We start from the raw sequence: 24,503 nt of genomic DNA, 5'->3' as shown, positions 1-24,503 counted from the left end.
ATCCGGGTTTAGGTTTAGGCTACCTTAAAACTTAATCCCACAAAAGTACAATGTTCTTTAAGGTACAATATTCTTTAAGGTACAATTCTTGCTGAGCCACCTTTTGGCAGCAAAAGGTGCATTTTGCTGTTGTCTAATCATATGGTCAGGATAAACTACGAGGAAAAAGTTGGATAAACTATTTCTGTATTATTACACTGAATCGAATGTTTATTCACATGGTAATGGGTGGCCAAGGAGAAAGCTCACAATGGCTATTTTTTTCCCCGTTACTGATATTCCCTTTTCATCTTGCACACAAAAGAAGGCTTTTAATGCTGCTTTTGAGTGATTAAAATTAGGAGTTTTTCCCTTATTTAAGTTTGTTTTTTTCTATAAACAGACATCAGAATCTGGCTTACTAATGTATTTAGTAAAGAGCTCAGAGGATGAAAAGTCCTAGTTAATGGTTCTGGTGGTTAAAAAAACAAAACAAAACAAACCACAACTGTTTATCATTTGTGGGGATGTGGCTGACCATTTCATTCATTTAATGTATGTAGTTATAGTTATGCGTAATGTTGTAATGTAATAGCATATGAAGTCAGAGCATCTAAAATGTAGCCCATCAGAGGAATCACCATAACTTGCCAGAAACCTAATTTAAAAAAAAAATGAAACTGATTACCTGCGCCTTCATCTTTAATTCAAAAGTACAACGTGCAGAACCAGGATCTGTTGTTCCATTTTGATCTTAGAGATAGCTGGAGGAGGGACAGGGAGGGTGCAATTACTGATGTCATCTTGTTCAAGGTAGGCATGGATGTCGATGTTTTAACTCCTTTGGAGAGCTTACCAATTTATCAGTAAAACCAGAACAAGCCTCAAAACTTAATTCTAAAAATATAAATAGGTTAGGGTTAGCTGAGGGGGCGGAGGGAGGGGAGAGAAAAAGATGAAATTTTTGTTGCATTATTTCAGCTGATTTAATCTCTCCTCCCTCCAAAATAGTACTTCTAGATATCTTTAACCTAATGTTAATCAGTTTTGTAGTATTTGTGCACATAGACTTATATACATAATCATAGGTCTTTACAGGCTTGTTAGAATTTAGGAAACTAGAATATAATAGTAATTAATATTCAGCTTTCACACTGACCTCTTCTGCTGTAATGACATAGGCACTTGGCATTGAACGCTCATCAGCTCATTAATTAAACTTTAGTCAGTGTATCTTATCACAAGTATACAAGTATAGTGGACAGAAACTTTACTTTAAGAACATGATTTTAATACAATAACACAAATTGAACCAATGTGTCTTTTTACACCTCTTTGTTCAAGAGAACAGGTCAAGTTACTTCTGACAGAAAGTAAAGAAATTGATGAACTCTGAAACATCAACCAGTTTAAAAGATGAACAGTCCAGGTTACTGGTGAAAATGTATTTGCCTAAGTTCATTAACCAAACTTCTTGTGTAAGGTAAGGTGGCAGCTTACTACCCTGCTGATCTAGTAACTTGGTTTGAAAAATACACTGGGCATTGAAGGGCCATTCTAATGAATAGAGCAGTGGCTTTAAACCTGCGGTCTGTGGACCCCTGGGGATCTGCAAACTACGTATAAGATTCCAAAGGGGTCTGCACCTCCATTTGAAATATTTTAGGGGTCCGCAAATAAAAAGAGGTTGAAAACCACAGGAATAGAGTATACAGTGCAGAACAGGAAGTGTTATTTTTATTTATTATTTATAATTTATATCATGGAAGTTTCTAAAGGCCTACAATTTCAGAGCCCCATTGTGGTATATGCTATCCAAACATATAGTAACTGTCCCTTCCTCAAAGAGCTCACAGTCCAAAAGATCTGACATAAACAGTGTAGATGATATGGAATAACACAAATAATCTTACCCAATCATGAGCAGTAATCACAATTTGCCACCTACCTAGCCATTATAAGATTGTATTTCTCAGCATTCATACAGAGCATGAGAGTTTGAGGACAGACTTGAAGGAGGGGAAAGACTTGAAGGAGGCAGCCTGGGAGAAAGCACAAGGGTGCTTGTGAAAGAAGTGGGCAGAGAATTGAGGCTGGCCTCACTGACAGAGTGAAGCAGGGGGTAATAGCTTGGGGAGGGATGGGGAGGGGCTAAATTGTGAAAGGCTTTGCAGATTGTGATGCATGGCTAGAAAGGGTTAAATAAATAAATCCTGCAAAATAAATAACCCTCAAAAGACATGTGGGGAGATAATGTTTGTGTTTCTGTGTACTTACATATGTATGAGTAGTGTTGACAATATAATCAACAGTCCCTGTCTATGTTCTATTCTTATAATTCAGAGATCAAAAGAACATCCTAGTATTTAAATGAATTGTAAACATGGGATATCTCAGTTTTCATCTCTCTTTGAAATGTATAGCAAATAATCTGTGAATGGTGGAGGAACAAGCAAATTGCCTTATGTTAATTCTATAGCTAAGTACCAGTGATGGACCTCCCTTCAAGTCATCCTAATTACCTTTTGTTCCTGGAGGAACTCCCAAATTGTCAAAGAGGACATGAAATCGTATAAAAGATGCTTGGGTCCTGATTCGGTCATCTTAGGTCTGCTTAAGCTTCATCGGGGGAAGTTTGAATCGCAAGACTGAGGTCCCAGTTATGCTGGTACACCCTGAATATGAAATTTGGGCATTGGACTATAACCTATATCTGAAAAAACTCTTTGCAACTACAAAGCTCACCATCGCTGCTATGAATCTGAACCTCAATTAATTGAACTCTATGTCTGTATGTATATTGATCTTTTAACCATACTCTCTTTCTCTTTTGTTTTTTAATAAATTTTAGTTTAGTTAATAAGAATTGGCTGTAGCATGCATTTGGGTAAGATCTGAAACATCATTAACCTGGAAGGCAATGTGTCCGATCCTTTGGGATTGGTAGAACCTTTTCTTTTATATGATGAAATAAGATTTTCAGAAATCATCATATTTGACTTAGGTACCTAGATGGAGGCCTGAGGCTGGATCATTTTAAGGGAACTGTGTTGTTTGGACTTCTGAGTAACCAGTGAGGTAATAAAGAAGCTATTTTATGCTGGCTTGGTAAATCTAAGTATTGGAATGTCCACCAGCTTTTTGGGGATTGTCTGCCCCATTCTTTGGGGTTCACCCTAGTTTAGTGACGACAGCTGGCCCCCACTGGGACCCCGGTCACACAGATAAGGACAAGAAATGTGTGTCTGAGGTGGTGCAAGAGGGCAGTGTTTCATGGAGAATGACAAATGTCTGGCTAAAATACCTCATGCTCATTTTGCCAGGGGAAAGGCAAAAGATCCAGTCTCTGGGATTTACTCTGAGAACAGAAGTAGAGGCCCTTTTAATGGAAACAGTAGCCCAGACACGATTAAGAGTTAAATGAGTGTTTTGCTATAGTGTCAAGAGACTCAGTCAATTATCTTGTGGAGGAGTGGGGACTTTGGGGTGTTTGACATTTGTAGGATATGGAGAGCTTTACCAAGTCGGAGGGCTATTGGCTTGGGAGGAGGTGAAAGACAGCGTTGCATCTAGGATAGGAAGGGGACCAGAGAGCATGGTGCTAGAAATGCCTAAAAGGGAATTGGCAATTGAGAATGCTGCAACAGGCAAAGGAAAATATAGGCTAAATATTAAAGTATATTTCCTAATAATAAGGCCTAAAAGACTGTGGAAGTCCCATCACCAGAATAATTTTAAAACAAAGAACTGAAGGAATTACAGTAGCAACAATCCTGTCCTGGATGGTTAAATAGATAACTGTTTTCAAACTCTAATTTCCACTGTTTTAAACTTACGGCTGTTGTTCAGGATATTAATGATCTAACAGTAACTAGGTCTGATTCTCTATGACCTTGCACCTTTTCTTTCCATAAAGACTTAGGCAAAGTAAGTGTAAAATGCTGCTTTTCTGATATGGTTGCATTTTACATTTGCTTTACACATGTTCTATAAAGTACGGCAGGGCAAAGAATACACACAGAGGAAGTGGAGAATCAAGCCCATTGTCTCTACAGAGAAGTTAGGAAAGGATTCTAGCAATAAATAAATTACTCTGGATCAAATTATAAACAAAGGTATGCACAAATACCTCCGAGTTCAGTGGAAGTTGTGGGCAAGTACATGTGACTAGAATTTGGCCCTATATCTCTTTGGATCAGTGGATAGTAAAAAGAGAATCATAACAGGATGTTTAGTCGACAGTGTTCTCAAAAGCTGCTGAGACATCTGCCAAAAAGTAGTTCAAAATCTCCAAAGGGAAACCCCCAAGAAATAAACTGAGAGTGGTATTTCACTAAATACGGCTGCTGCCTCTTTCTCCACCAGCATGAGTGATGCAGGTTATTTAGTTCCTTATTACCTTTTCGTATCTGCTATTACAAACTATCCTTTACAAGAGTATATTTTATGCACTGCCTGGACCCTGCCTCTCCTCTCCGCACTGGCTTATAGTGACCTCTCCTCTTTCTGCAGCGCCCAGCTGCCAGAAGAACAGTACAACAGCAAAGGAAGATGAAAGAAGAGCAAAGCACCACAGGGACAAACCAGGAACCTATATCCACTGCCACCCAAGCAGGTTGTTGACCCTCGTTATCCGAAGTGTAGTTCCTGCCACTGTACCCTTTGGTTTCATTGAAGTGCTGCTGACTGATGTTTAAGCGAGCAGGACTGGGCAAATGGGATATCATCTTAGTGGATACAGACATCATTTTGTCTGAATTAGATGTCAGACCTGTACTTTCTGAAGTCAAATCCGTCTCCTGAGCAAAATGGTCATCCAATGGTAGAGACCTTGCCCATGAACGTGTGGTTGGTTTGGTTTTTGGGACCAAGCCACTTGAATTGTGGCTGTGACTATCATTTGCTACAAAGCCCTGGCTAGTGGTAGAAGATGGAGACTGGAGTAGAAGAGACCTCAATGTGACATTATTGTGTTGGCATTTTTCTGAATCAGCAGTCCTGGAGTTGTTTTGCCTTTCCCATTTGTTAAAAGAGGAACGGGTATTTGGATCCTTATAAGACAATTTTTCAAAAACAAGAAGATCCGGATCAATCCCTGTTAAAGAAGGAAAAAAACAACACATTGAATACACATCTGAAAGTGTAAAGAATAGCATACTAGTGAATTTTCCGTTAATCTTTCAAATGTTGAATGAAAGAGAGGAAATAAAATATATACATACATGGAAGTAAATGAAATTTACAAGTTAGTTTATAACTGTTGTAGACAAAGAAAAAAGTCCCCAAGACACTTTTACCATGTGTACCTGTGCTTCAAATGAAGTAAGGTGATGTTTACCCCTCATCTTAACATAATGACTGAACCGACATGATACTCAATTACCCCATCACTGGCCTGCTTCAGCCTGTGTGTGCATAATACATTGTTACCTGTTGTGATGTTGTACAAAACGACATTGGTTCCAGCCCTCAATATGCAGCTTTCCAAGGCTGGACAATAAATGTGCAGGCAATTAATGTTCTCATGGATAGCTTCAAAGTAGAAAACTGCCAGGTTACAGGAAACTATAATGAGAAAAGAATAAAACAGAGTTTGTGTGGGCATGATGACCCAGGCACATAGCCTTTCATATCTATTGCTTAACATTAAAAGAATTATAATAATGGACAGTTACATAGCGCACTTAAATCATAACATTTTACCAACTTTCATTAAGCCTCACAGCACCCTGTGTGGTAAGTACTGTAAGTATTTTTAATTCTCATTTTACAATTGGGCAAGCGGGCAGAGAAAAAGCTGAGTTATTTCCATTGCAGAATAGGTATGCCACAGTCCAGTGGTATTACAGGCTTCTCCACACAGCTCCTTTCATTGTGTCTCAACCTTGTTCTGGACTGTCCAACTCTACTGATGAGATGGTTCTGGACCTCTAAAGCTGCCAGCAAGGGTGACTTTGAGATGGTAGCTGTTGTGACATGGATGACTGTCCATTAGGAACTGGTCTGAAACCACCTACTCATTTCACACAGGTTATTAAAAAGCTGTCAGATAGCAAGTGCTCCTGGTAACTACTGAGGTGGACTGCATTCGAGCACAAGGCCTACTTCATTAACAATCCCCTAAACCAGCCATCATCTTCTGGTTTGTTGACAGTGCAATACTGTACCTTTTGGGGGTGGGGTGGGGGACACAATAAGTGGGTACCTGTTAAGTCTATACAACTCCAGGTTTGATATACTATCATCTGGGTTTCAGATCTATCAGCCAAAAAACAGAAGTCCGTGGATAAAAATAAAAAAAGTATCTAGATGTCTTAGCAGCACAAGTCCCATTGCCTTGAGACTTAGGCTTCTAAGAACCAAAAGTACCAAAGCCACTTGTGAAAATGAAACTTAGGCTTCTAAGTCATTTAGGCACGTCTGAAAATTTTGTCCCTTGTACTTTTCTAATACTAATCCTAAAATACTTTCCATTAAATTAAAGTCAGGTGCAGTTCAGAACACTGGCAGGATTTCCTGTGAGACTATCTTATAGTGTGTTCAAAAGCAAAACATCTTGTCCAAAGCTAATTCTCCTTCACTGCATTGATTTACTCTTTTTTGGTACCATCAGTAAGATTACTGTTAGCTTTTGTTATCATCATAGTTTCTTTATCTCATCTCCTCTTCCCCTGCCACAAACTAAACTAAACTGAGATAAACAGGGCCACTTGCATACAGGGCTCAGGATTGGTGCCAGAGTCTATAGCAAAGAAGCTATGACTGAAATGAAAAATTAAAAGGGGTATCTTCTGGTACTAATTCTCGCTGTTAGCAGAGCATATGGGAAAATGCTGACCATATTTTTGAATTTGAATTGGACCATTTGTTTTTGTAGCGTGCTTTCGAGATTAGATGCGCATGGTATGTGTCAGCATAGCTCTGCTTAGAACACATATGCATCAACAGAGCTGAGCACTAGCTACAGAAACATTTCTGGAATGATTCTGTAGTTTTTGATGTAAACGAATCTGATTTTAATTGCAGTGTATGTATATCCTTTACAGAAATAACAAAAATCTTTAATGTTATACTGAATCCATACAGAATAATTCAGAAACAAACAGCATGTAATAAATGTATTACATTATTGTGATGTTTATTTCAACAATCAGCCCTATGCTTTGTCCAACAGGGAACTAGCTTTTGGAATAATTTTGTTAATACCATTTCCATGGATAATCATGGAAAAATCACAACTCTTCTTCCTCCCCCCCCCGGTATTTACACTCTGACAAAGCATTTTCAGTTATCTACAGTGAAAAAAGAGGAAGATATTTGTTGTTGAAATATACCAAAACCAGCCTTTTAATCTTTTCTCTGCTTATTTTATAATTTTTTTTCATTTAGTAGCCTGCATACTACATCAGAGTAACACAATCAAAATACTACTTGGAAATAGGCTTGTCAATATAGACAAGCAAAATTAGTGCAATAAAAGAGATGATATTTTTTTAAAAATAACTATTTCTGAGTTTCAGGATATGCACTTGATTTGTCTATGATGAATATGAAAACACCAGCTTTCTGAATGAAGTAATTACAATTCTATTACAAATAACATGTTACAGCGGAAATAGACCAGACTTTGGGTTTTAAACGAAAACTTTCTTTGCCCAGTTGGAACCAACACAGAAAAATCAATAAATAACAGAGGAGTATCTTAAAAATGCTAATGAAAATTCTGCCAAAGGGAGGTATGATCATGTTTCAAAAACAGAATATAATTAGCGAGTTTTCCTTGTCTGAGGTCATTCTTCATATTCTATATCTAATTCTAGTCAACTGTCATCAGCCTCCAATGAGTTGTTAGACTGATAAAAGCTTGTGGTTAGCATACATGTGTTCTTTAATAAAAGACAGGTGCAAGGAAGTATAAACACTGTCATTATGAAAATAACAGAAAACATTCTGTGTGAAGGCTTCATAGAAAATTCAGACTCCGTTTTGTCCCAGTCTTTAAATAAGACTCAAACACGTACCAGACTTGGTGCATAAATACTACAGTGTTACATAGCCATCTTCAGTCACTCTATAAATATTTTCATCGATTCCCTGAGTGCTCTACGCATCATTATGGGTCATGTACAGAAAACAGTTTTCTCCATGTGTAAAAGAACTTAAGATTCAGTGACCACTGGGTGGGAGGGATAGCTCAGTGGTTTGAGCCTTAGCCTGCTAAACCCATTGTTGTGAGTTCAATCCTTGAGAGGGCCATTTAGGGATCTGGGGCAAAAATTGGAGATTGGCCAGGGGGTTGGACTAGATGATGTCCTGAGGACCCTTCCAACCCTGATAGTCTATGAGACCACTTGTAAGACTGGCTATACAGAAAAATGCTCTCAGCACCAATAAGCCTTTCCATTTGCTCTTTTGGTTTTAATAAATAATGGTAAGCAAACAGCATGAAAATGGCTTTTCAAATATTTGTTGTAGAGTAATGACTAATACAATATTTGATCACTAGCGGACATTAGTAATCCACATCACAGGAGTTAATGTACAATATACAGTTTATGCTCAATAGAAGTTCAAGACTAAAAGATCCGGTGTATAGAGGTAAAGTGAATTGCCAGGGATATTCTGGGAAGCTGGAACAATGCATGTTTGCAAAATATATTTGCAGTTGCATGGTCTCTTTCATCCAGGGATCCTAAAGTGCTTTACAAATGCTAATAATCTAGGAATACAAACTTTGTACAGAGTCATTGTTTGAAAACTAGAAGCTTTATATTTTTGTTCTTGTTGATAATTTTACCTTAGATACAACTGTACTCCTCAGTTTTCACTAATTACAGTAGCAATCTGTATCCTTACCCTTAGAGGTAGGTGTACATTATTAATGTATAGAGCACTAATATGGCCTGTGATGATAGCATATCTTGTTTCTTTTAGCACTATTATGCATCAAATACTCTGCAGTTTTCCTGGTTAAAGTATGTCTTATGTAAGAACCCAAAATACCTGCAAACAGGAATGCTAAATTTTATTTCAAAGCAAGGACCCAGTCCCAAAAATCTTACTTTCATACTTCTTTTGTATGGAAGATTTTCAGGAGCCAATGCAGACGTCTGTTTTTATCTCAAAATTTTCTTTTAAAAGTGCCATTGTTTTTACTGATTACTCAGCATGTGCAATTTTCACTAAATTCTTTCATTAAAGGTCACAAAAAGAAGTCTCAGTTCATTTGAAAAGGAATAAAATATTCGAGTCTAGATACCCTTTAAAATGTCTGTTTGTTTTATGCTTAAGGTAAGTGAAGCTGGTTTGAATGGGCTTGCTAATTAATTTTCCCCAATCATAATTCTTGGTAAGGATGGGGATTCTTTGGTAGGAAAAAAAATGAGTATTGCAAGAGCATGTTATAGTAATGTTTTGGTTACCTTAGAGAGTTAGCAGGCAACTTTAAGTTAGGTTGTTCTAATTATTTTAACTTTTCACCTTGTAATTTTAATAACTTGTTAAACCTACTGTTTTTGAGTGTCCTGGAAACAAAAGCAAGTGCGTACAGCATGGGTAACGAGGGAGTAAATTTCCCTGGCAAAAGCGGCACAGTGTCCATAAAACACTGTTTTGAATGGACCAACGGTGTTTTTGTATCTCTGTTTCCATTCAGTCCTTGCCTGTTTGACGAGACTGCCAATTGTAATGGTTGTTTGGAATGGTAGTTTTGGTGGTAGAGCTGTCTACTGGGAACTAGAGAGTGTTTTTAAATTTTATTTTAGTTAATTGAAATGCCATCAATAGATAACAAACTCTTATTTATAACAGAACCATATCTGAACCTCTGACTTTGTGTTGTAATGTTCCATATGCCATTACCAATCTTCTTCAGAAATCTAGTCCAAATTTTGTATCTTTTAGTGGAAATTTCTTAGGCAAGACATACAAAATGCAAGCAAAGCATATAGAATGTTTTTTTTTCCACCTGGGATAAATTTTTCCTACATTTATATCAAACTATTTAGTCATTGTATTGTAAGCAAATTAACTCCTCCCAAAATGTCCCTTGTTGATATCTAAACCCTCCCAATTCATGATGCAGGCACTTAATTTTCCTCACAGGTGCCTATCCCCAATAGGTCATCCAAAATATCCTCAAAACTTAAACAAGAAGGCTTTGCTTTTACTATTGCTATGCAAATTTTCCAGTATCCGATTTGATCCTGTTCAAGGCTAATATCGTAACAAAGCATCCTGCCCTATTAATACCAATGCAGAAACCTAACAGAATCTTTAGCTTTCTGCAATTGTACAGAGAAGCAGTACAGTCATCATGTGGTTTGAGGCTAAGAATCAGGAGCTCCTGAGTTCTAATTCCACCTCTAATATTGTATTTTTATATATCTTTGGCAAGTCAAATAACAGCTCTGAGTCTGTTTCATAATTTGTGAAATGTGAGCACCAGGAGCCCTAGTCATGGATCAGGTCCCCATTGTTCTAGGTGCTCTACAAACACAGAACAAAAAGATGGTCCCTACCCCAAGGAGTTTGTCAACTTACCACAGGTGAAGGCCTGATTCTGCCATCCTACTTAGGTTTAGTAGTAACTTACTTTGAGTGTAGTCCTATTGAAATCATTAGTACGACTTAGGGAGTAATGGTCTTGTCAGCCTGATTGCTGGTGACAATCACTCCCAGGGATGTTGTGAGTCTCCTTTACTTAAACCGTAGTGTTGTTGGCACGTTGTTCCCAAGAAACCAGTGTTGTAGTGGAAATCTAGAGTTCCTCCATTTCATTAACCTTTAAATAAATACATATCATTCCTCCATTGTTCAGGAGAGACAGACCCTACTCTTAGTCCTATCTAAGAATGTCAGCATTCTAGTTTGCGCCTCCAAAGAGTTCAAGTAGCCAAGTTCACTTCTATAAGGATAAAGGTGGGAGATAGGAGTGGAATAGTTTAGATGTGTCCTTGCTTTCCAGCCCCAAAATACAGCCAAATTTTTGCATTCTTACTGTTTGGAATAATAAGTGATGTATAAACAGCCTAAAATTAACTTCCTTCATGTGTGGTAATACATATTTTTAATATAGACTGTATAGGATATACACAGAAGCAGATAATAAACACTTACCATTCTTCAGAAGGCAGCAAGTCCGGCTGCACTGCTGGGCTGTGACTTCTGCATAAATCTTCAGCACCTGGGCACCCCTCTTCTGAGATTCCTCCAGATCAATCAGAAGACCCGGGAAGCGTCGGATCCAGCAGTTTTTGTAAAAAGTAGTGGGTGAGCAAAGAGAATCTGACTTCCACACCAAACCCAGAACAAACAGCACTTCTGCTACTGCCACCAACAGAAACATCTCCTCAATGTGATCGGCTTAGTAAGCGCCTGTTCTCCAGCCCGAAGCACTGGGGACTAGCCAACATTTTGAGAGAGAATCTCTTGAGAAGTGGCAACACTGCCAGGAGAAGGAACTAGTTTCTTTTAAGCTGTTCCCATGATCCTGCTTGACTGAGCCATTTTCTGACTTACATGTTGTAGGGTTGGGGTTTTTTTCTTCTTCTTCTTTTCTCTCAAGATGAGTCCCTGGGAGACTGTTGAAATTCTTAATGTCTCTTTCATGAATTTCTATTCTTCTGCACCCCAGATACACACTGCCTTTAATCATTCAAAAAGCTGGACCACGTGATCCTGAGTCAGCCTTGCTTGTCCTGTTAAACCAAACTACTGCAGACAGTTTTAATGTGTGAGTAAATACAGAATAATGGTGATCCTAGCAGAATCACTCCAGTTCTTTCTCTGGAAAAAGCAAATATTTCAGTCATTTGAGAGCAGAGAGGTCTCCCATCTCGTTCAGGTTCATTATTACACATAACACAGAAGAAAGGGATTGGTTTAGTCTCCTGATACTTTTTGAATGAATTGGTGGCCACACATATATTTCCTTTCCTTATTAGCTACAGTTTAAGTATTTAAATTATTTCTGCTGCATAGCAACCAAATATGGGAAGTTGATTCTACTTCCCACTCCCTTCACTTCTTCAAAAAGCATTTTATTTTATTTGTTTAGATCCAATAACAATTGGCAATGACTCAAGGAGGGTGCATCCTGCACGTATCATCAGATGGACTGAATAGTTAATTGGTCTTTTCCATCTCAAAGTTCCACAAGACTAAGAATTCAGTTTGTATGGATTTTTCTGCTTATGTTTGATCTTGTAGAAGGTCTGACATTATACGTGCTCACATTGTAACAGGGAGCAGCTGGAGTCAGTACAGTTCTTCACATACCTGCCCTGCAAACACTAACCCCTGCTTTTTGAACACCTGCTCTGCTCCATGATTTCCTCCTTTGTGTATGTGTGCGCGCGACAGCCCTGTTAAAAAGCTTAAAGATGTTACAGTACACCAGTTAGTTTATAATCAGTGGACAATATGTGCAGATTTGAAGGATGTCAGTAGAAAAGCAATCATTTGCTATTAATATGTATTTTATAAGAGGATGTGATTTTTCAGCAAAGATAGCATCAAGAAAATTCCTCTGGTTACACCTAAAAACATCAAGGTTATATGCACATAATTGAATTTTTCTTGTGAACTACATATTGTTGTTGCCTTTAGGTATTCTTTGCAACATCAGGCCTTGATCCTGCAAGTAGGTCAGTGCAGGTGCAGCCTTATGTCTGTAGAGAGCTCCTTTGAAGTTAATGGGGCTCAGCACAGGTCTGCTCACATGAATCCAATGGCGGGACAGGAGCCATAATTACTGAATACCTTTATTGGCTACAGTCACAAGGATTCCAAACAGATACCTGTGTGTGGTCAATTTTTTGTATATCCTAACCTAATCATTTACCTAACCCCATAACACTCAGTGTTGGGAATATATACCCCTGAAATAACTCTTGCATTAATTTTCCACTTTTAGCCAGAGGTCTCGATTTTGGACAATCCCAGAAGTAGAGAATGTCACAGCATTTTCTCCAGCATTTTATTTTGAATTTTGAGCCCGTTTTATTTTATAGGACTGGCATGTACAATTATTGAGGTCTTCTTTTTTCCCCACTGTTGTTTTCTCCATGAAGGGAAACTTACTATATTCTGAACCATTTGAGGAAGGATGCAGCAAGTGGGATGAACTGGGTTCAAAACAAATTATTCATATTCTTTCCTCATTACAATCAATAGTACCTTACTCTCAATTGAAATAATTCGTGTTATTTGTAGAATAAGGTACTTCTCCACATCAGGAAGGGAGTCAGAATTAGGCCCATCACATTTATAGGAATAGTAAACATACTTGCAGAAACCCGTTATACTACTTCAACTCCGCTGTACTTTCTTCTCTTATACATTTGCTGTGCTGCACAGCAGTTGATGTACAATCAACAATTTTTTACACTTTTCATAAAAGGAATTAGTAGCTAAGGCCCCAATCCTATAACTCCTTCCATGTGGTTGGAGCCCAATAACCAATCAGAGCCTCTTTGACTTCACTGTGGCTCTGTACATTACAAGTTCAGGGCTGGGACCTAAACATGTCTGGAGGTTGAAGTGTCACTTAGACCTGGTAATGACTAATTTTCATGCATCACATTTTCGATAAGGTGACAAATGCTAAAGTACTGTCACTTTTGTTAAGCTTGTAACTAAATGCTATACAGAGGACAGGTCCAAAGCAGACTACTTATGAGAATAGTAAGTGTTTGCCGGATCGGACCCCATGTGTGTAACAAGTAGCTTTCTGCATATAAATATTCAATTTCAATGTACACTTTCAATTCCTTTCCAGCCTGGTAAAGTATAGGTGTTGCCACAGGTTTTTTCCCATCTCATTACCTCTCTATAATTTTTCTGCTCTTCTGCAGTGTGCTCCATTCAGGCTACAGTAATAGCATCCATTTTCCTTTGCATTAATTTTAACTCCTCTCTCCTCCCCCACTCTAGATAAATATCTGTAGCAAGAATAACTGCAAGGAATCCTCACTTTTTTTTTTCCTTTAAAGAAATGTAAATGGATTTTACCATCCAAGGTATCTGAAGCTACTCTGGACAATTCCCAACAAATCAAACACTTTACTTGCCTATTAAATAATTGCAGCTTTGTTGCCACTTTTTGCATCATTTAATGATGACTCTGCTATGGGGAGATGCATGAATAGATTTTTAAATGATAAATGAATATAGATATCCCCAAAATCTCACAAGAAGCAAACATCAGTTTCTTACCTGCAGAAAGTCTGGTTGTTCCATGTGCTCCAAGGGGAGGGATGTAGAGCTGTTTTCTGTGAGCAAAGAGAGCCTGGTCAGTGTCCAATCAGATCCTCCTGTTTTCAATAGTATTTCATAGATCTTTCTTCTAAGATTTACTCTTAGGAAACAAATTGGCAATTGTTTATTTTCTTTGAGATTACAGTCATCTATGATCCTGCTGTGCAGAGAGATTTGTAAACATAGCAACAACAAAGGGGGAGAATGTTCTTTGTAGCAATACCTGTTATAAATGGAAATCGGGACCTGAAGTTTTCTACCTGCATGCAGGGATAATGGCACAACCCAAGAGCTCCCTAGAGAAGATGGTGCTCATGCATTAACTCTTTTTATGCCAAACCCAAGCAAAAAAGGAAAATAAACTTCTTTGCTACTATTAGAGTTCCACATGCTGATGTAGCTGTTTGTCTGTTTGAATCTAAAGTGTGATGTTCTGGCATCAGTTATACATAAGTATTGGACAGGGGATTGAAATGTGTGAAATAAGAATGCATTTGCAAATGAGAATAAAAAAGTAAATGCCTCCATCCCACATTCAGGTCTGTGGGGATAGACCCCTATAGACATCTGGAGCCCTGGGGAAGACAATGGCCCAGCGGTCTGCTTGCAGAATCTGTGTTAAAAGTTTTTGCATATCTCATTGCTCTGGAATGTGTTTGTCTTTGCTTCTCCTTAGTGCAACAGTGACATTAATTTGTTGCCAGGTCTTCTGTAAGTTTATGGAACTGAAATATATACTATCATTGAAGTGAGTTAACTATGTCCTTAAGTTGTAAAGCTCAGAACTAAACTTCCTCAAAGTTTGGAGGGAGAACTAGTCAAAAACTGGCATTTCAATTTCACAGCAAAATCTACCTTTGCTGATTTTTTGGTGGGTTTGAGTTTTTTGTTTGTTTTGTTGTTGTTGTGAATTGCAATAAAAAGCTAACATTTCAAGCTAACTGTGAAACAAAAGTTCTGAAATAATTTAAATTCAGGACAGTTGAATCATTTTGTCTCAATAATTCTTAATTGTATCATTGACAATGTTGAAATGTATTTTTTTAATAATGTTTAAATGCTTTGTTTTATATTTAATATATTATAAAAGTCAAAACAAAATTAATCAAAACCAGAAGATCGAAACAAAACATTCTACCTTATATAAATGAACCATTTAGACTTTTTCCCCTCATTAAAAATGTCATTGAAATCAACACATTTCTGTGAAACATTTTGATCTTGATGAAACTGCATCTATCGCTGGAAAACTGTTCAGTTTAAAAATTTTTGACCTAGCTTTCTGTGAAGGTTTGGATTCGGCCCAGCACAGAGAGACTATTCAGTCACAAACCCAGGAACTGGATTCAAACTTCCTCAAGGTTTGGGGTGATCAGACTCCAGTGTTTCGGTTCAGACTCATCTCAGCTAAATAGTAGAGTTAGGTGAAATGCTGAAGTTTCTGTTTATGGAGTTTCCTGTGAACCTTTCCTTCAACACTGTTCCAAGGGTGGGAGGGAGAAGGGGAGGTTTGCACACCCTGAGAGTCTCTCTGACTTTGAGATTCAAATGAACCCTGACAAACTTGAAGTCAAAGCCCATTGAGTCTTAACTGGTTTTGTGTTAAAAGGATGCATAACCAGCTTCACATGTGAAACCATAAATCTGCCTAGATTCACTTTAAACTGGGCCTAAATTCATTGCAGAGGGGCACAAACTTTAGCAAATTCACTAATTAATGCACTGGAGTTTGTATCAGAACCTAGAACTTTCATTACAAAACCTGCAACCACATTCCTCAGAAAGTTGCACACAGTTCAGATAGTTTATTGAATGTCCCCCTTCTCCAGGTATCATGTGTTGAAACACAACTTGCCCTGTCTGCACTAAGACTTTAAAATATGTTAACCATCCTGTTTTTAAACCACACCATTTATCCTAGTCTAGACAGACCTAGAGACCAAGCAAGGGAATTCCAGCCCAGCCTGGGACGTATCTGTTACTGCCACTAAACAAAAGTGCCTACTAACAGGTGATTCCCTCAGCAGGAGCAGCCAGAGACAGTGCTCTACCTGCCTGATCCCAATTCAGAATTTGTTAGGAAACAGTTTTCACCTGAATCAGTTACAAACTGGAGTCTTTTGCCTAATATGCTCAACAGATTGAGAGTCAAGGCCGTGATTCAAGCACACATGCTTCCTTTCTACTCTCTAGTGACTGAACGTTCTCATGATCCATGGAGAATACCTACCAAGACAAGAACAGTTTGCATGTTTTTGCCTTCAGAAACAGCCACCTGAGAACAGTAATAAGTACAAATAAAGAATGAAGGAAAGACAGGTCAAGTGCTTGGTAACAAATAAGAAAGTCAATGTGTTTGTCTTCCCTGTCGCATTCTTTTCAAACGTGTGCTATAAAACAATTTTCATTGCAGGCCAAAGAACATATTAAATGGCCTATCAAAAGGCAGATAAAATAAGCTGAAAATAATGGGAATGAAATTTAACCAACTGCTTAAAAATGTGTTTTTTGAATAACAATGTTGAGAGAACTCTGTAAGAAGCGCTTTGTTTGGCTGGGAATTTGAGGAGGGGATTATCCTTGTTTAGCAGCCCATCCTTCAAGAACCATAAAGCCTGCAGTTGAAATAAAATCTACTCCAATTAGCTTCTCTCAGAAAAGACATGGCCTTTTGCAATTCTGATCTTCTTAAGGCTGAAATACTGAAGTGTGCATCCTATGTTCCAGATATGCCTGTTTTGTATCATATGACAAGCAAAATGCTAAGCAGGGGCAGCATTTGACTCACCATTTCCAACAGACCTTAAATCACTGGGTCTAATTCCTCCCTAGGAATTACTGGCAGTAGATTATACTAGGGAAGAATGTAACTCTAACTTTTTATGGTGGAGACAGTGTGAAAATCGTATGTATTTAACATTTTCTCTCACGTGGTAGTGCTCACATCTTAGATTATAAACATCAAAAGAACTTTTAAAATCTAATTTACTTTTCCCCATGTGTGTTGCTTGTTTACTCTTTACACTGCCTTTACCTTAGACAGTGATATTAGACTGGTGAGAGTTACGTTCTGTTTATAACAACTCACTTTCTGGTTCGCACGTACTAGCACAGTGCTGTTGTGTTCAGATTGCCAAAATCCAAGGTTTATTTAAATAAATAAAAAAATATATCAATGTTCCCCTGTGGTTAGGGCACTGGATTGATACCCAGGAGATGTGGGGTCATTTCCCTGCTCTGCCACAGATTCAATGCATGACCTTGGGCAAGTCGCCTGGTCTCTTTTATGCCTCAGCTCCTCATCTGCAAAATGTAAATAATTATACTTTTCCCTCACACCCTTTGTATGTCTTGTCTGTTTAGATTTTAAGCCCTCTAGATCATCTCTTACTATGTGCTTGTCCAGCATCTAGCACAGTAGAGCCTTGATCTCATGTGAGTCCTCAAGCTGCCACTTGTATTCCCCTTCGTCAGTGGGTGTGGTGCGTCCCCCTCTCTGCTCATTCCAAAGAGGATGTGTGAGTTTGTTACAGCCCCCAGCTACAGAGACCGACTCTTCAACTCATGCTGTAGAGGCTTGTGTTCTCAGCTCTGGAGAGCCCTGGTTCAGTGCCTGCTGTTAGCCAAGATGATAGCTGACCTGGCCCATTAGTGAGGACTTTTCTGGGATTCAAAGCAGCATGGGCCTCAGAGGCTTGGGACAAACTTCCTCTGCCTTTGGGCTCCCAGATGAAGTATGTAACCCACTCATCACAGTATATGTTACATGCCCCCTCTGTACCCAGTCCACAGAGGATGTCAATATGTTACCGTTCTCAGCTATATAGTCTGCCTCTTTAGCTTAAGCTGTAGAGAGTAATGTTTTTAGCTCTGGAGGTCCCTGATTCAGTCCTTAGCATGTTGGCCAAGGCAGCAGCTGTCACATGGCTATATACTACTATTAAAATACAGTTGTGATGCAGATTTCCCTTGGGAAAGGGTCCCCTGTTCTTTGCAAACAATTCTTACCTCAGACCTGACAAACTCGCTACACCAAGCACGTGTCATACAGGATATTTAGCCATAAATAGTAACGTGTAAGGTATCTACAGAAAGCTTGTAACTTGTCAAGATTCATAATCATTGTGAGATGTATGTAATATTTAAGAAAACAATTATTTATAGTGAAAGCATACTTTAAGGACATGGAGTAAAAATTAGTCACCAGAGGATCATGTCTCTCTGTGATGGCCCATTTGGGCAGGGGGGCATTGTCACTCCACCCTTTTTAGCTGGTGATGCAGTGCAAGGCTTAATTGTTTAGCCTTGCACAGTACTAAACCAGGGAAGACTCCCTCATGCTGAGGCAGTCAGTAACAAGGTGACTCTCAGTACTGGGTACCCCAAGAACTGTCACACCAATGAGCCCCCATTTCCTTGGGCATGATTTCTCTGAAGTGCTAAGTACCTGCAGCTCCCATTGACTTCAAGAGGAGTTTGGGAGGGTTAGCAATTAGCTAGCACTGTTGCAAGGTCCTCCACATTGTAATTTGCCATGTTCTCAAATGGTTTAGGCTAATGTTTTGTTGCCATTGTGTATGGGGCATGACTACTGAATTACTCGAGAGAGCCTTGAAGAAATAGAAAAAAGCTTCCCCTCACCAGCAGAACTGACACAATTGGTTTACCCAATATGGCTTTGAAAACTTACTCTTGTAAACCTGTTAAGTACACAGAACATTTCCCTATGGAGACAGAGTTGGCATGGGAAAGGAAAGGAAAGGAAAGGAGGTGGGAGAAACATTAGCAATTTTAGAACCCCATGTAAGCAAAATCAAAGTGAAAGCACATGTTGGAGATTCCCTCCCATTCCACCTGGTAAAGTGCATTCTGGTGCAACAGAACACAAAACAATCAAAATGCAAATGTTACTATGAATATTTTTGTTTAAACTTTATGTTCGGATCTTGAGCATTTGCTATAGGTGATTTAAATCTGTCAGTCTGTTGGAGTATTAGAAGAGGGAAAGAGGAGAGGATTTTGCTGAGCTCACAATGTATTTTCTATTCCAAGCAAAATCTTGTGACTTTTATTCTAAACGTGTGATTTTAGTCTGTCTATTCTTGCAGCTAGATCCTACTGACTTGTAGCACTGAGCAAGGACAATGGCTGATATTATAAGATGGAGACAAACAAGCACCTCTGCTACTATGTTCTACTGAAACCCTGGGGTAATTTACACCATTGGATTGTTTGTCAGTGGGTTTTTTTAAGGCAATAACAAATCAAACAAGAACCATCCTTCCTTAAGATGGGAACTGTGGGGCATTCAGTGCTCAAGAGATTTTAAATAGGCTTTGGGGTTGTTTTGCTTTGTCAGGTCCCCTGAAGTCACAGATCACCAGTTCCTGTTCTCTGGTAAGTCTCGCCCTGCACTTTGCTGGCGATATCACAGCCACCATGGTATATGGCTGGAGCAAAGACCCATTTTGCAGATAACCTGACAATAGGTAAATGCTACTAATGAGACATTCACACATACGTGGGCAGCACCAACAGCCAAGATGGTGGAACAAGTCAGGATATCCAGAACAGAATAAATAAAGCCAGGAACACCTGCAGGAGCTTAATTACAATCTGGAAATAATCAAAATGCAACAGCAAAACCAAACTCAGGATCTATCAGATCTGCGTACTTCCAACACTATTTTATAGTGCAAAATGCTGGGGAATGACAAAGTATGACATGTCCAAACTGTCTTCATTCCATACAACCTGCCTCAGAAAAATTCTCCATATCTTTTGGCCCAGAACAATATCAAACCAAGACCTATTCACACAGTGCAGCCAAGAAGATATGAGCACCATCATTACCAGGAGGCGCTGGAGATGGATTGGCCCTGTGCTTCAGATGGAAACTGATTCTATCACCACAATAGCAATAAGATGGACACCTGAAGGCAAGTGAAAACAAAGTCACCCGCAAACAACATGGTGCAGAACTATGGAGGCTGAGCTGAAAAACCTGGGGCACAGCTAGGGAACCATTGAAAGAAACAGACAGGTGAGGAGGAGCTTTGTCGCTGCCCTAAACACCAGATGTGTAATGGGTACTGACTGATTTACTAATGAGACATGTGGGGAGGAAAAATAGGGGCATGCCTTTAATTCTATTGCAATACATTGGTCTAGGAAAGTTTTTGGAAGGGACAAAGTGGGAAAAGAGTAAATATGTAGCTAATAAATGGCTGTCCATTCTAAATACAGATATGCCTCCTGCACATCCAGCAGGGTTACTACCTCTAAATATTTCTGTGTTCATCCCAAATTTCATGGGGCAATCCAGCACCCTGCAATCCGGTCTTGGGAAATATCAACATGCCCCGAAGTATCTTTTGAAGCCTGTGAAATTGTGACATACGGGTTATAATCTAGATTAATGAGTAGCTGTGTCACTCCTGCCCTCTAACTTGGGGTGCACTTTACACTGCTTTGCTGCTGTAGCCTCCAGCCTTGGACTGCTCACAAACAGCCTCCAACATGTAAGTCATTCCCAGCTGTGTCTGTGTGTGTGCTGCAGCCAGCCACACATTGCCTCTTATCAGCCTTATTTATACAGCAGAGTGCCCCAACACACTCCCAGCCTTAGATTTCCCGCCCAGAAATGTATATACTGTACTGACCAGCCTGCTCCAGGACAATACATGCTTATATAGAGTCCATCATTAAATTAATAGAAATGATATGCACTTATCTTATTACCCCAAATGGAGTTTCCCAAACAAACACACTGGATTAGTTAAAACAATTCAAACTACAAAGAGAGAGATTTTAAGTAAGTACAAGTAATGAGGCATGAAAGACAGAAATGGTTACAAGAAGAAGAAAGATAAAAGACAAGTAATGCCTAAGTTAACAAATTAGGTTAAATTCAAAGTAAAGTTTTTCTCATCACATGCTCTCAACAGTCTTACTGGCCAAGCTTTTGAGGCCAGGACCCTTTCCCCCATTCAGTGGTTACTTCATTGTTCTTTCTGGTGCAGGGAATCAGTAGGCAGAGAGCAAGGAAAAGGGATGTTATGGGGTGTCTCCCATTCCTTTTTATAGTCCTCTTCTCCCCTTTATGATGCACTTCCAACAGAGAGCATGGCATTGTCTATGTGGTCAGGAACTCCATGCTGTTTCTTTGCTAAAATGTAGATTTCTCTCTCTCTGTCTCTCTCTCACACCCACCCACCCCTTAATAGCCCACTGGCCTTGTTTATACCTGGCTGAGATGTCAGCTTGCCCTTTGTCTCTGAAGAACTGGTTTGGCCACTCCCCAGACTTGGAACATGTGTTAGTAACACCATAGAGTGGAATCTTATAACTTTGCATACAGTGTTCCCACACGTATCTTACCAGGACAATAATGACCAGCAAATTATCAATTTTCAAATGATACCTCACAAGGCATACCTTGTACAAAGATTATTACCATAGTGAACAAGGGTACAGTCTGCCACAGAGATATTACATTTTGGTGTAACAGTATTGTATTACAATGCTATGATGTACTGTGCTGATTCCCATTCCCATCTTCAGAGTGCAGTGATGAGGACAGACTACACAAGCCGATGGGTCTTTTTCATCTTCAGTTTATGTCACTCTGTACCCTTGACATGTGGTTGTACTTGAATTAAACTCACTTCATGTCTGTTGCTGCAAATATTCATGTGCTGCATGCCTGTGACTAATCACATTGAAATCAATGACATTACTCGCATGCATAAAATTAAGCATGTGCATAAGTATTTGTACGATCTACTTCTAAGTGGTAAACTCTTATTGCCACGTAGCATAGTTTTTCAATACTTTTTGTTATTTCTATCCCAAGGAGTACAACCACCAAGGAAACAAAACAAACTATCATCTGTAAGATGGTGATCTTCCAGAAAGTAATGTTTCCGATTATTATTTACATTACAGTATTGCTAGGGCACCACCAAATTCATGGCTATAAAAAACATGTCACGGACCGTGAAATCTGGTCTTTTGTGTGCTTTTACCCTATACCATACAGATTTCACAGAGGAGACCAGCGTTTCTCAAACTGGGGGTCCTGACCGCAAAGGGAGTTGCAGAAGGGGGGTCCACCAGGTTATTTTAGGAAGGTCGTGGTATTGCCACCCTCACTTCTGTGCTGCCTTCAGAGCTGGGAGGCCAGAGAGCACGGGCTGTTGGCCAGGAGCCCAGCTCTGAAGGCAGCGCCTGGCCAGTAGTAGCGCAGTTCTCCAGCTGCCCATCTCTGAAGGCAATGTCACTGCCAGCAGCTGAACACAAGTAACGGTAGCAGTACAGCGACTCCCCCCCGTCTCCTTTTTGGGTCAGGACCCTTACAATTACAACACCATGAAATTTCAGATTTAAATAGCTGAAATAAAGAAATTTACAATTTTTAAAATCCTATGACCGTGAAATTGACCAAAACGGACTACAAATTTGGTAGGGCCCTAAGTAGTGCCTGTGCATTCCTGTGACATACCAGGGTATAATCGAAACCGGTGGGGCGGCGGGGGGGAAGGCGGTGTCACTCCTGCCCTGTAACCTGGGTTGCCTTGCTGTTGTAACCTCCAACCTGGACTACTCACAACTAGCCACCAGCACGCTGGCCGCTCCTAGATGTGTTTGTGTAACTGCAGTCACACCCTGGCTTTCACCAGCCTTGGTTATACTGCACAGTGACCCCAACACACACTCAGTCCCAGACTATCCCCCAGAAATAGTATGTTCAGCCCTCCCCCAGACAGTCCAGACATATTAAGTTTGTTATTTCTTTAAGGGAATAATTTACACCAGTTTATTATGATAAATGAAATTACCCAGACATTTTAATTTAAACACACTGGATTAGATGAAAACAATAAACAATTTTATTAACTACAAAGAGCTTTTAAGTGAGTACAAGCAATTAGTTATAAAAGTCAGTAATAAAGATGAAATGCTTTCTAGTGCCTAGCTTAACAAACTATATTAGATTCAAGCAAAAATTCTCACCACATGCTTCCAGCAAGATTACTCACCAAACTTTTCAGGTCAGGACCCCTTTCACCCCAAATCCAATGACTGTTTTCCTTTGTATTCTTAAGTGTGATGCCAGAGAGAGAGAGAGAGAGAGAGAGGGTGGGGTGTTTGCCCCATCCTTAAACAATTTCAGTCCCCCTCTTGAAAAAACATTTCCAGCTAGGAACTACAAGAAAAAGAGTCTGTGAAGAAGGATGTTCCCTTTTACCTGTTCTCTTACCTGTTTGAGCTTCTTTTGTTTTCTCTTTCTGCTTAATGACTCTGTTTCCCACTTGAATGCAAATTAAGGCAAGCACACATTCCTTTGTTTGGGACAGACTTTTGCCTGGGCAGCGCTGTGTGGTTTGGAAACTGTGTTGTTAATATCATACATCAGCAAATTAGGAGTGTTCAAATGATACCTTACAAGGCACACCTTGTACAAAGATTATTATAATTGTGTATAAGGGGTAAGGGTGGATGCTGTCACAGCCTCAACAAAGATCAGGGGCCCACTGTCCTAGGCCCCATACAAACAACACGGCTAAGAGACAGTCCCTGCCCCAAAGAGCTTACAATCAATATAGCCAAGACAGCCACAGAGCGGGGGAAATGGACTCCTATCCCCAGGATGAAACAGGAAGGCTGGGGCACTGCTATGAATTACACCCAGCCGGCCCAAGTTGCAGTATGGTGCCTTAACTACAAGTCCACCCTTCCTCTTCCATCAGCTCAGTTAACCAGCGGCTTTGGATAGGCGCCATATCGCGTCAGAGCAGCCAGGTCCCCTTTTTACAGGGAGGAAGAGCAGAGGCTGTTGGACCAGAAACTCCCTCATTTTAAATGCCTCTTAAGGCGGGGTTAAAAGCCTCTCAGACCCATTCTGTGCTGCGGAGCTCCTTACACCCGGGAGGGGCACTGCTCAGGGCTGACCTTGGCCCCCTGCGGCCCGGGCTGGAGAAGCGGGGGGCGGGGGCCAGCCAGGCGCACAAACCGGAGAGCGTTTTAAATCTCTGATCCCCCCCGGCCGGGAGGCTGCGGCCGCCGGTGCCTAGAGACGCGGGCTCCGGCCTGAGGCACAGCCCGGCCCGCGCGCTCCGATGTTGCCTTTTTAGGCCTGCGCGCTGCAGGCTGGGGCCCGGGCCGGGGCCGCCGCCAGAGGAACCAGCCCCGACGCTGGCTGCGTCCCCCGCCCCTGCCGCGGCTGCGTCTCCCGGCGTGCGCTCCCCTCCCAACCCGGCAGC

The 24,503-nt window shown here is 40.0% G+C and overlaps 1 protein-coding gene across 7 annotated transcripts; it reads right to left on the bottom strand.

The window, feature by feature from the left end:
* Positions 1-1,180: 1,180 nt before the first annotated feature.
* MANSC4 (MANSC domain containing 4) lies at positions 1,181-24,392 on the bottom strand. 7 transcript variants are annotated; one of them, XM_037914031.2, is made up of 6 exons: positions 24,193-24,392; positions 23,501-23,615; positions 14,197-14,252; positions 11,098-11,766; positions 5,410-5,544; positions 1,181-5,074 (listed from the first exon to the last, which is right to left on the bottom strand). In XM_037914031.2, the coding sequence occupies exons 4-6, from the start codon at positions 11,324-11,326 to the stop codon at positions 4,395-4,397; spliced, it is 1,044 nt and encodes a 347-aa protein (XP_037769959.1). In that variant the 5' UTR covers positions 11,327-11,766; positions 14,197-14,252; positions 23,501-23,615; positions 24,193-24,392; the 3' UTR covers positions 1,181-4,394. The 7 variants fall into 7 exon arrangements, with proteins under 7 accessions (XP_037769959.1, XP_037769962.1, XP_027675130.1 ...); XM_037914034.2 differs by having other exon boundaries at positions 24,254-24,392; XM_027819329.3 differs by having other exon boundaries at positions 11,098-11,694; positions 24,254-24,383.
* Between the last annotated feature and the right edge of the window lie 111 nt (positions 24,393-24,503).

The sequence above is a fragment of the Chelonia mydas genome, chromosome 1 (assembly GCF_015237465.2).
Source record: "Chelonia mydas isolate rCheMyd1 chromosome 1, rCheMyd1.pri.v2, whole genome shotgun sequence".
In the NCBI taxonomy this organism is placed as follows: domain Eukaryota; kingdom Metazoa; phylum Chordata; order Testudines; family Cheloniidae; genus Chelonia; species Chelonia mydas.
This window is presented reverse-complemented; position numbering and strand designations above follow the sequence as displayed.

What these genes read in the sequence shown, in the direction of transcription:
- MANSC4 (XM_037914031.2), bottom strand. Translation starts at nt 11,326, where the DNA reads ATGTTTCTGTTGGTGGCAGTAGCAGAAGTGCTGTTTGTTCTGGGTTTG. An exon ending in TTGCTGCCTTCTGAAGAATG is followed by an intron (nt 5,545 to 11,097) that starts GTAAGTGTTTAT and finishes TTCTCATTATAG; the next exon opens with TTTCCTGTAACCTGGCAGTT. An exon ending in TTTGTACAACATCACAACAG is followed by an intron (nt 5,075 to 5,409) that starts GTAACAATGTAT and finishes CTTCTTTAACAG; the next exon opens with GGATTGATCCGGATCTTCTT.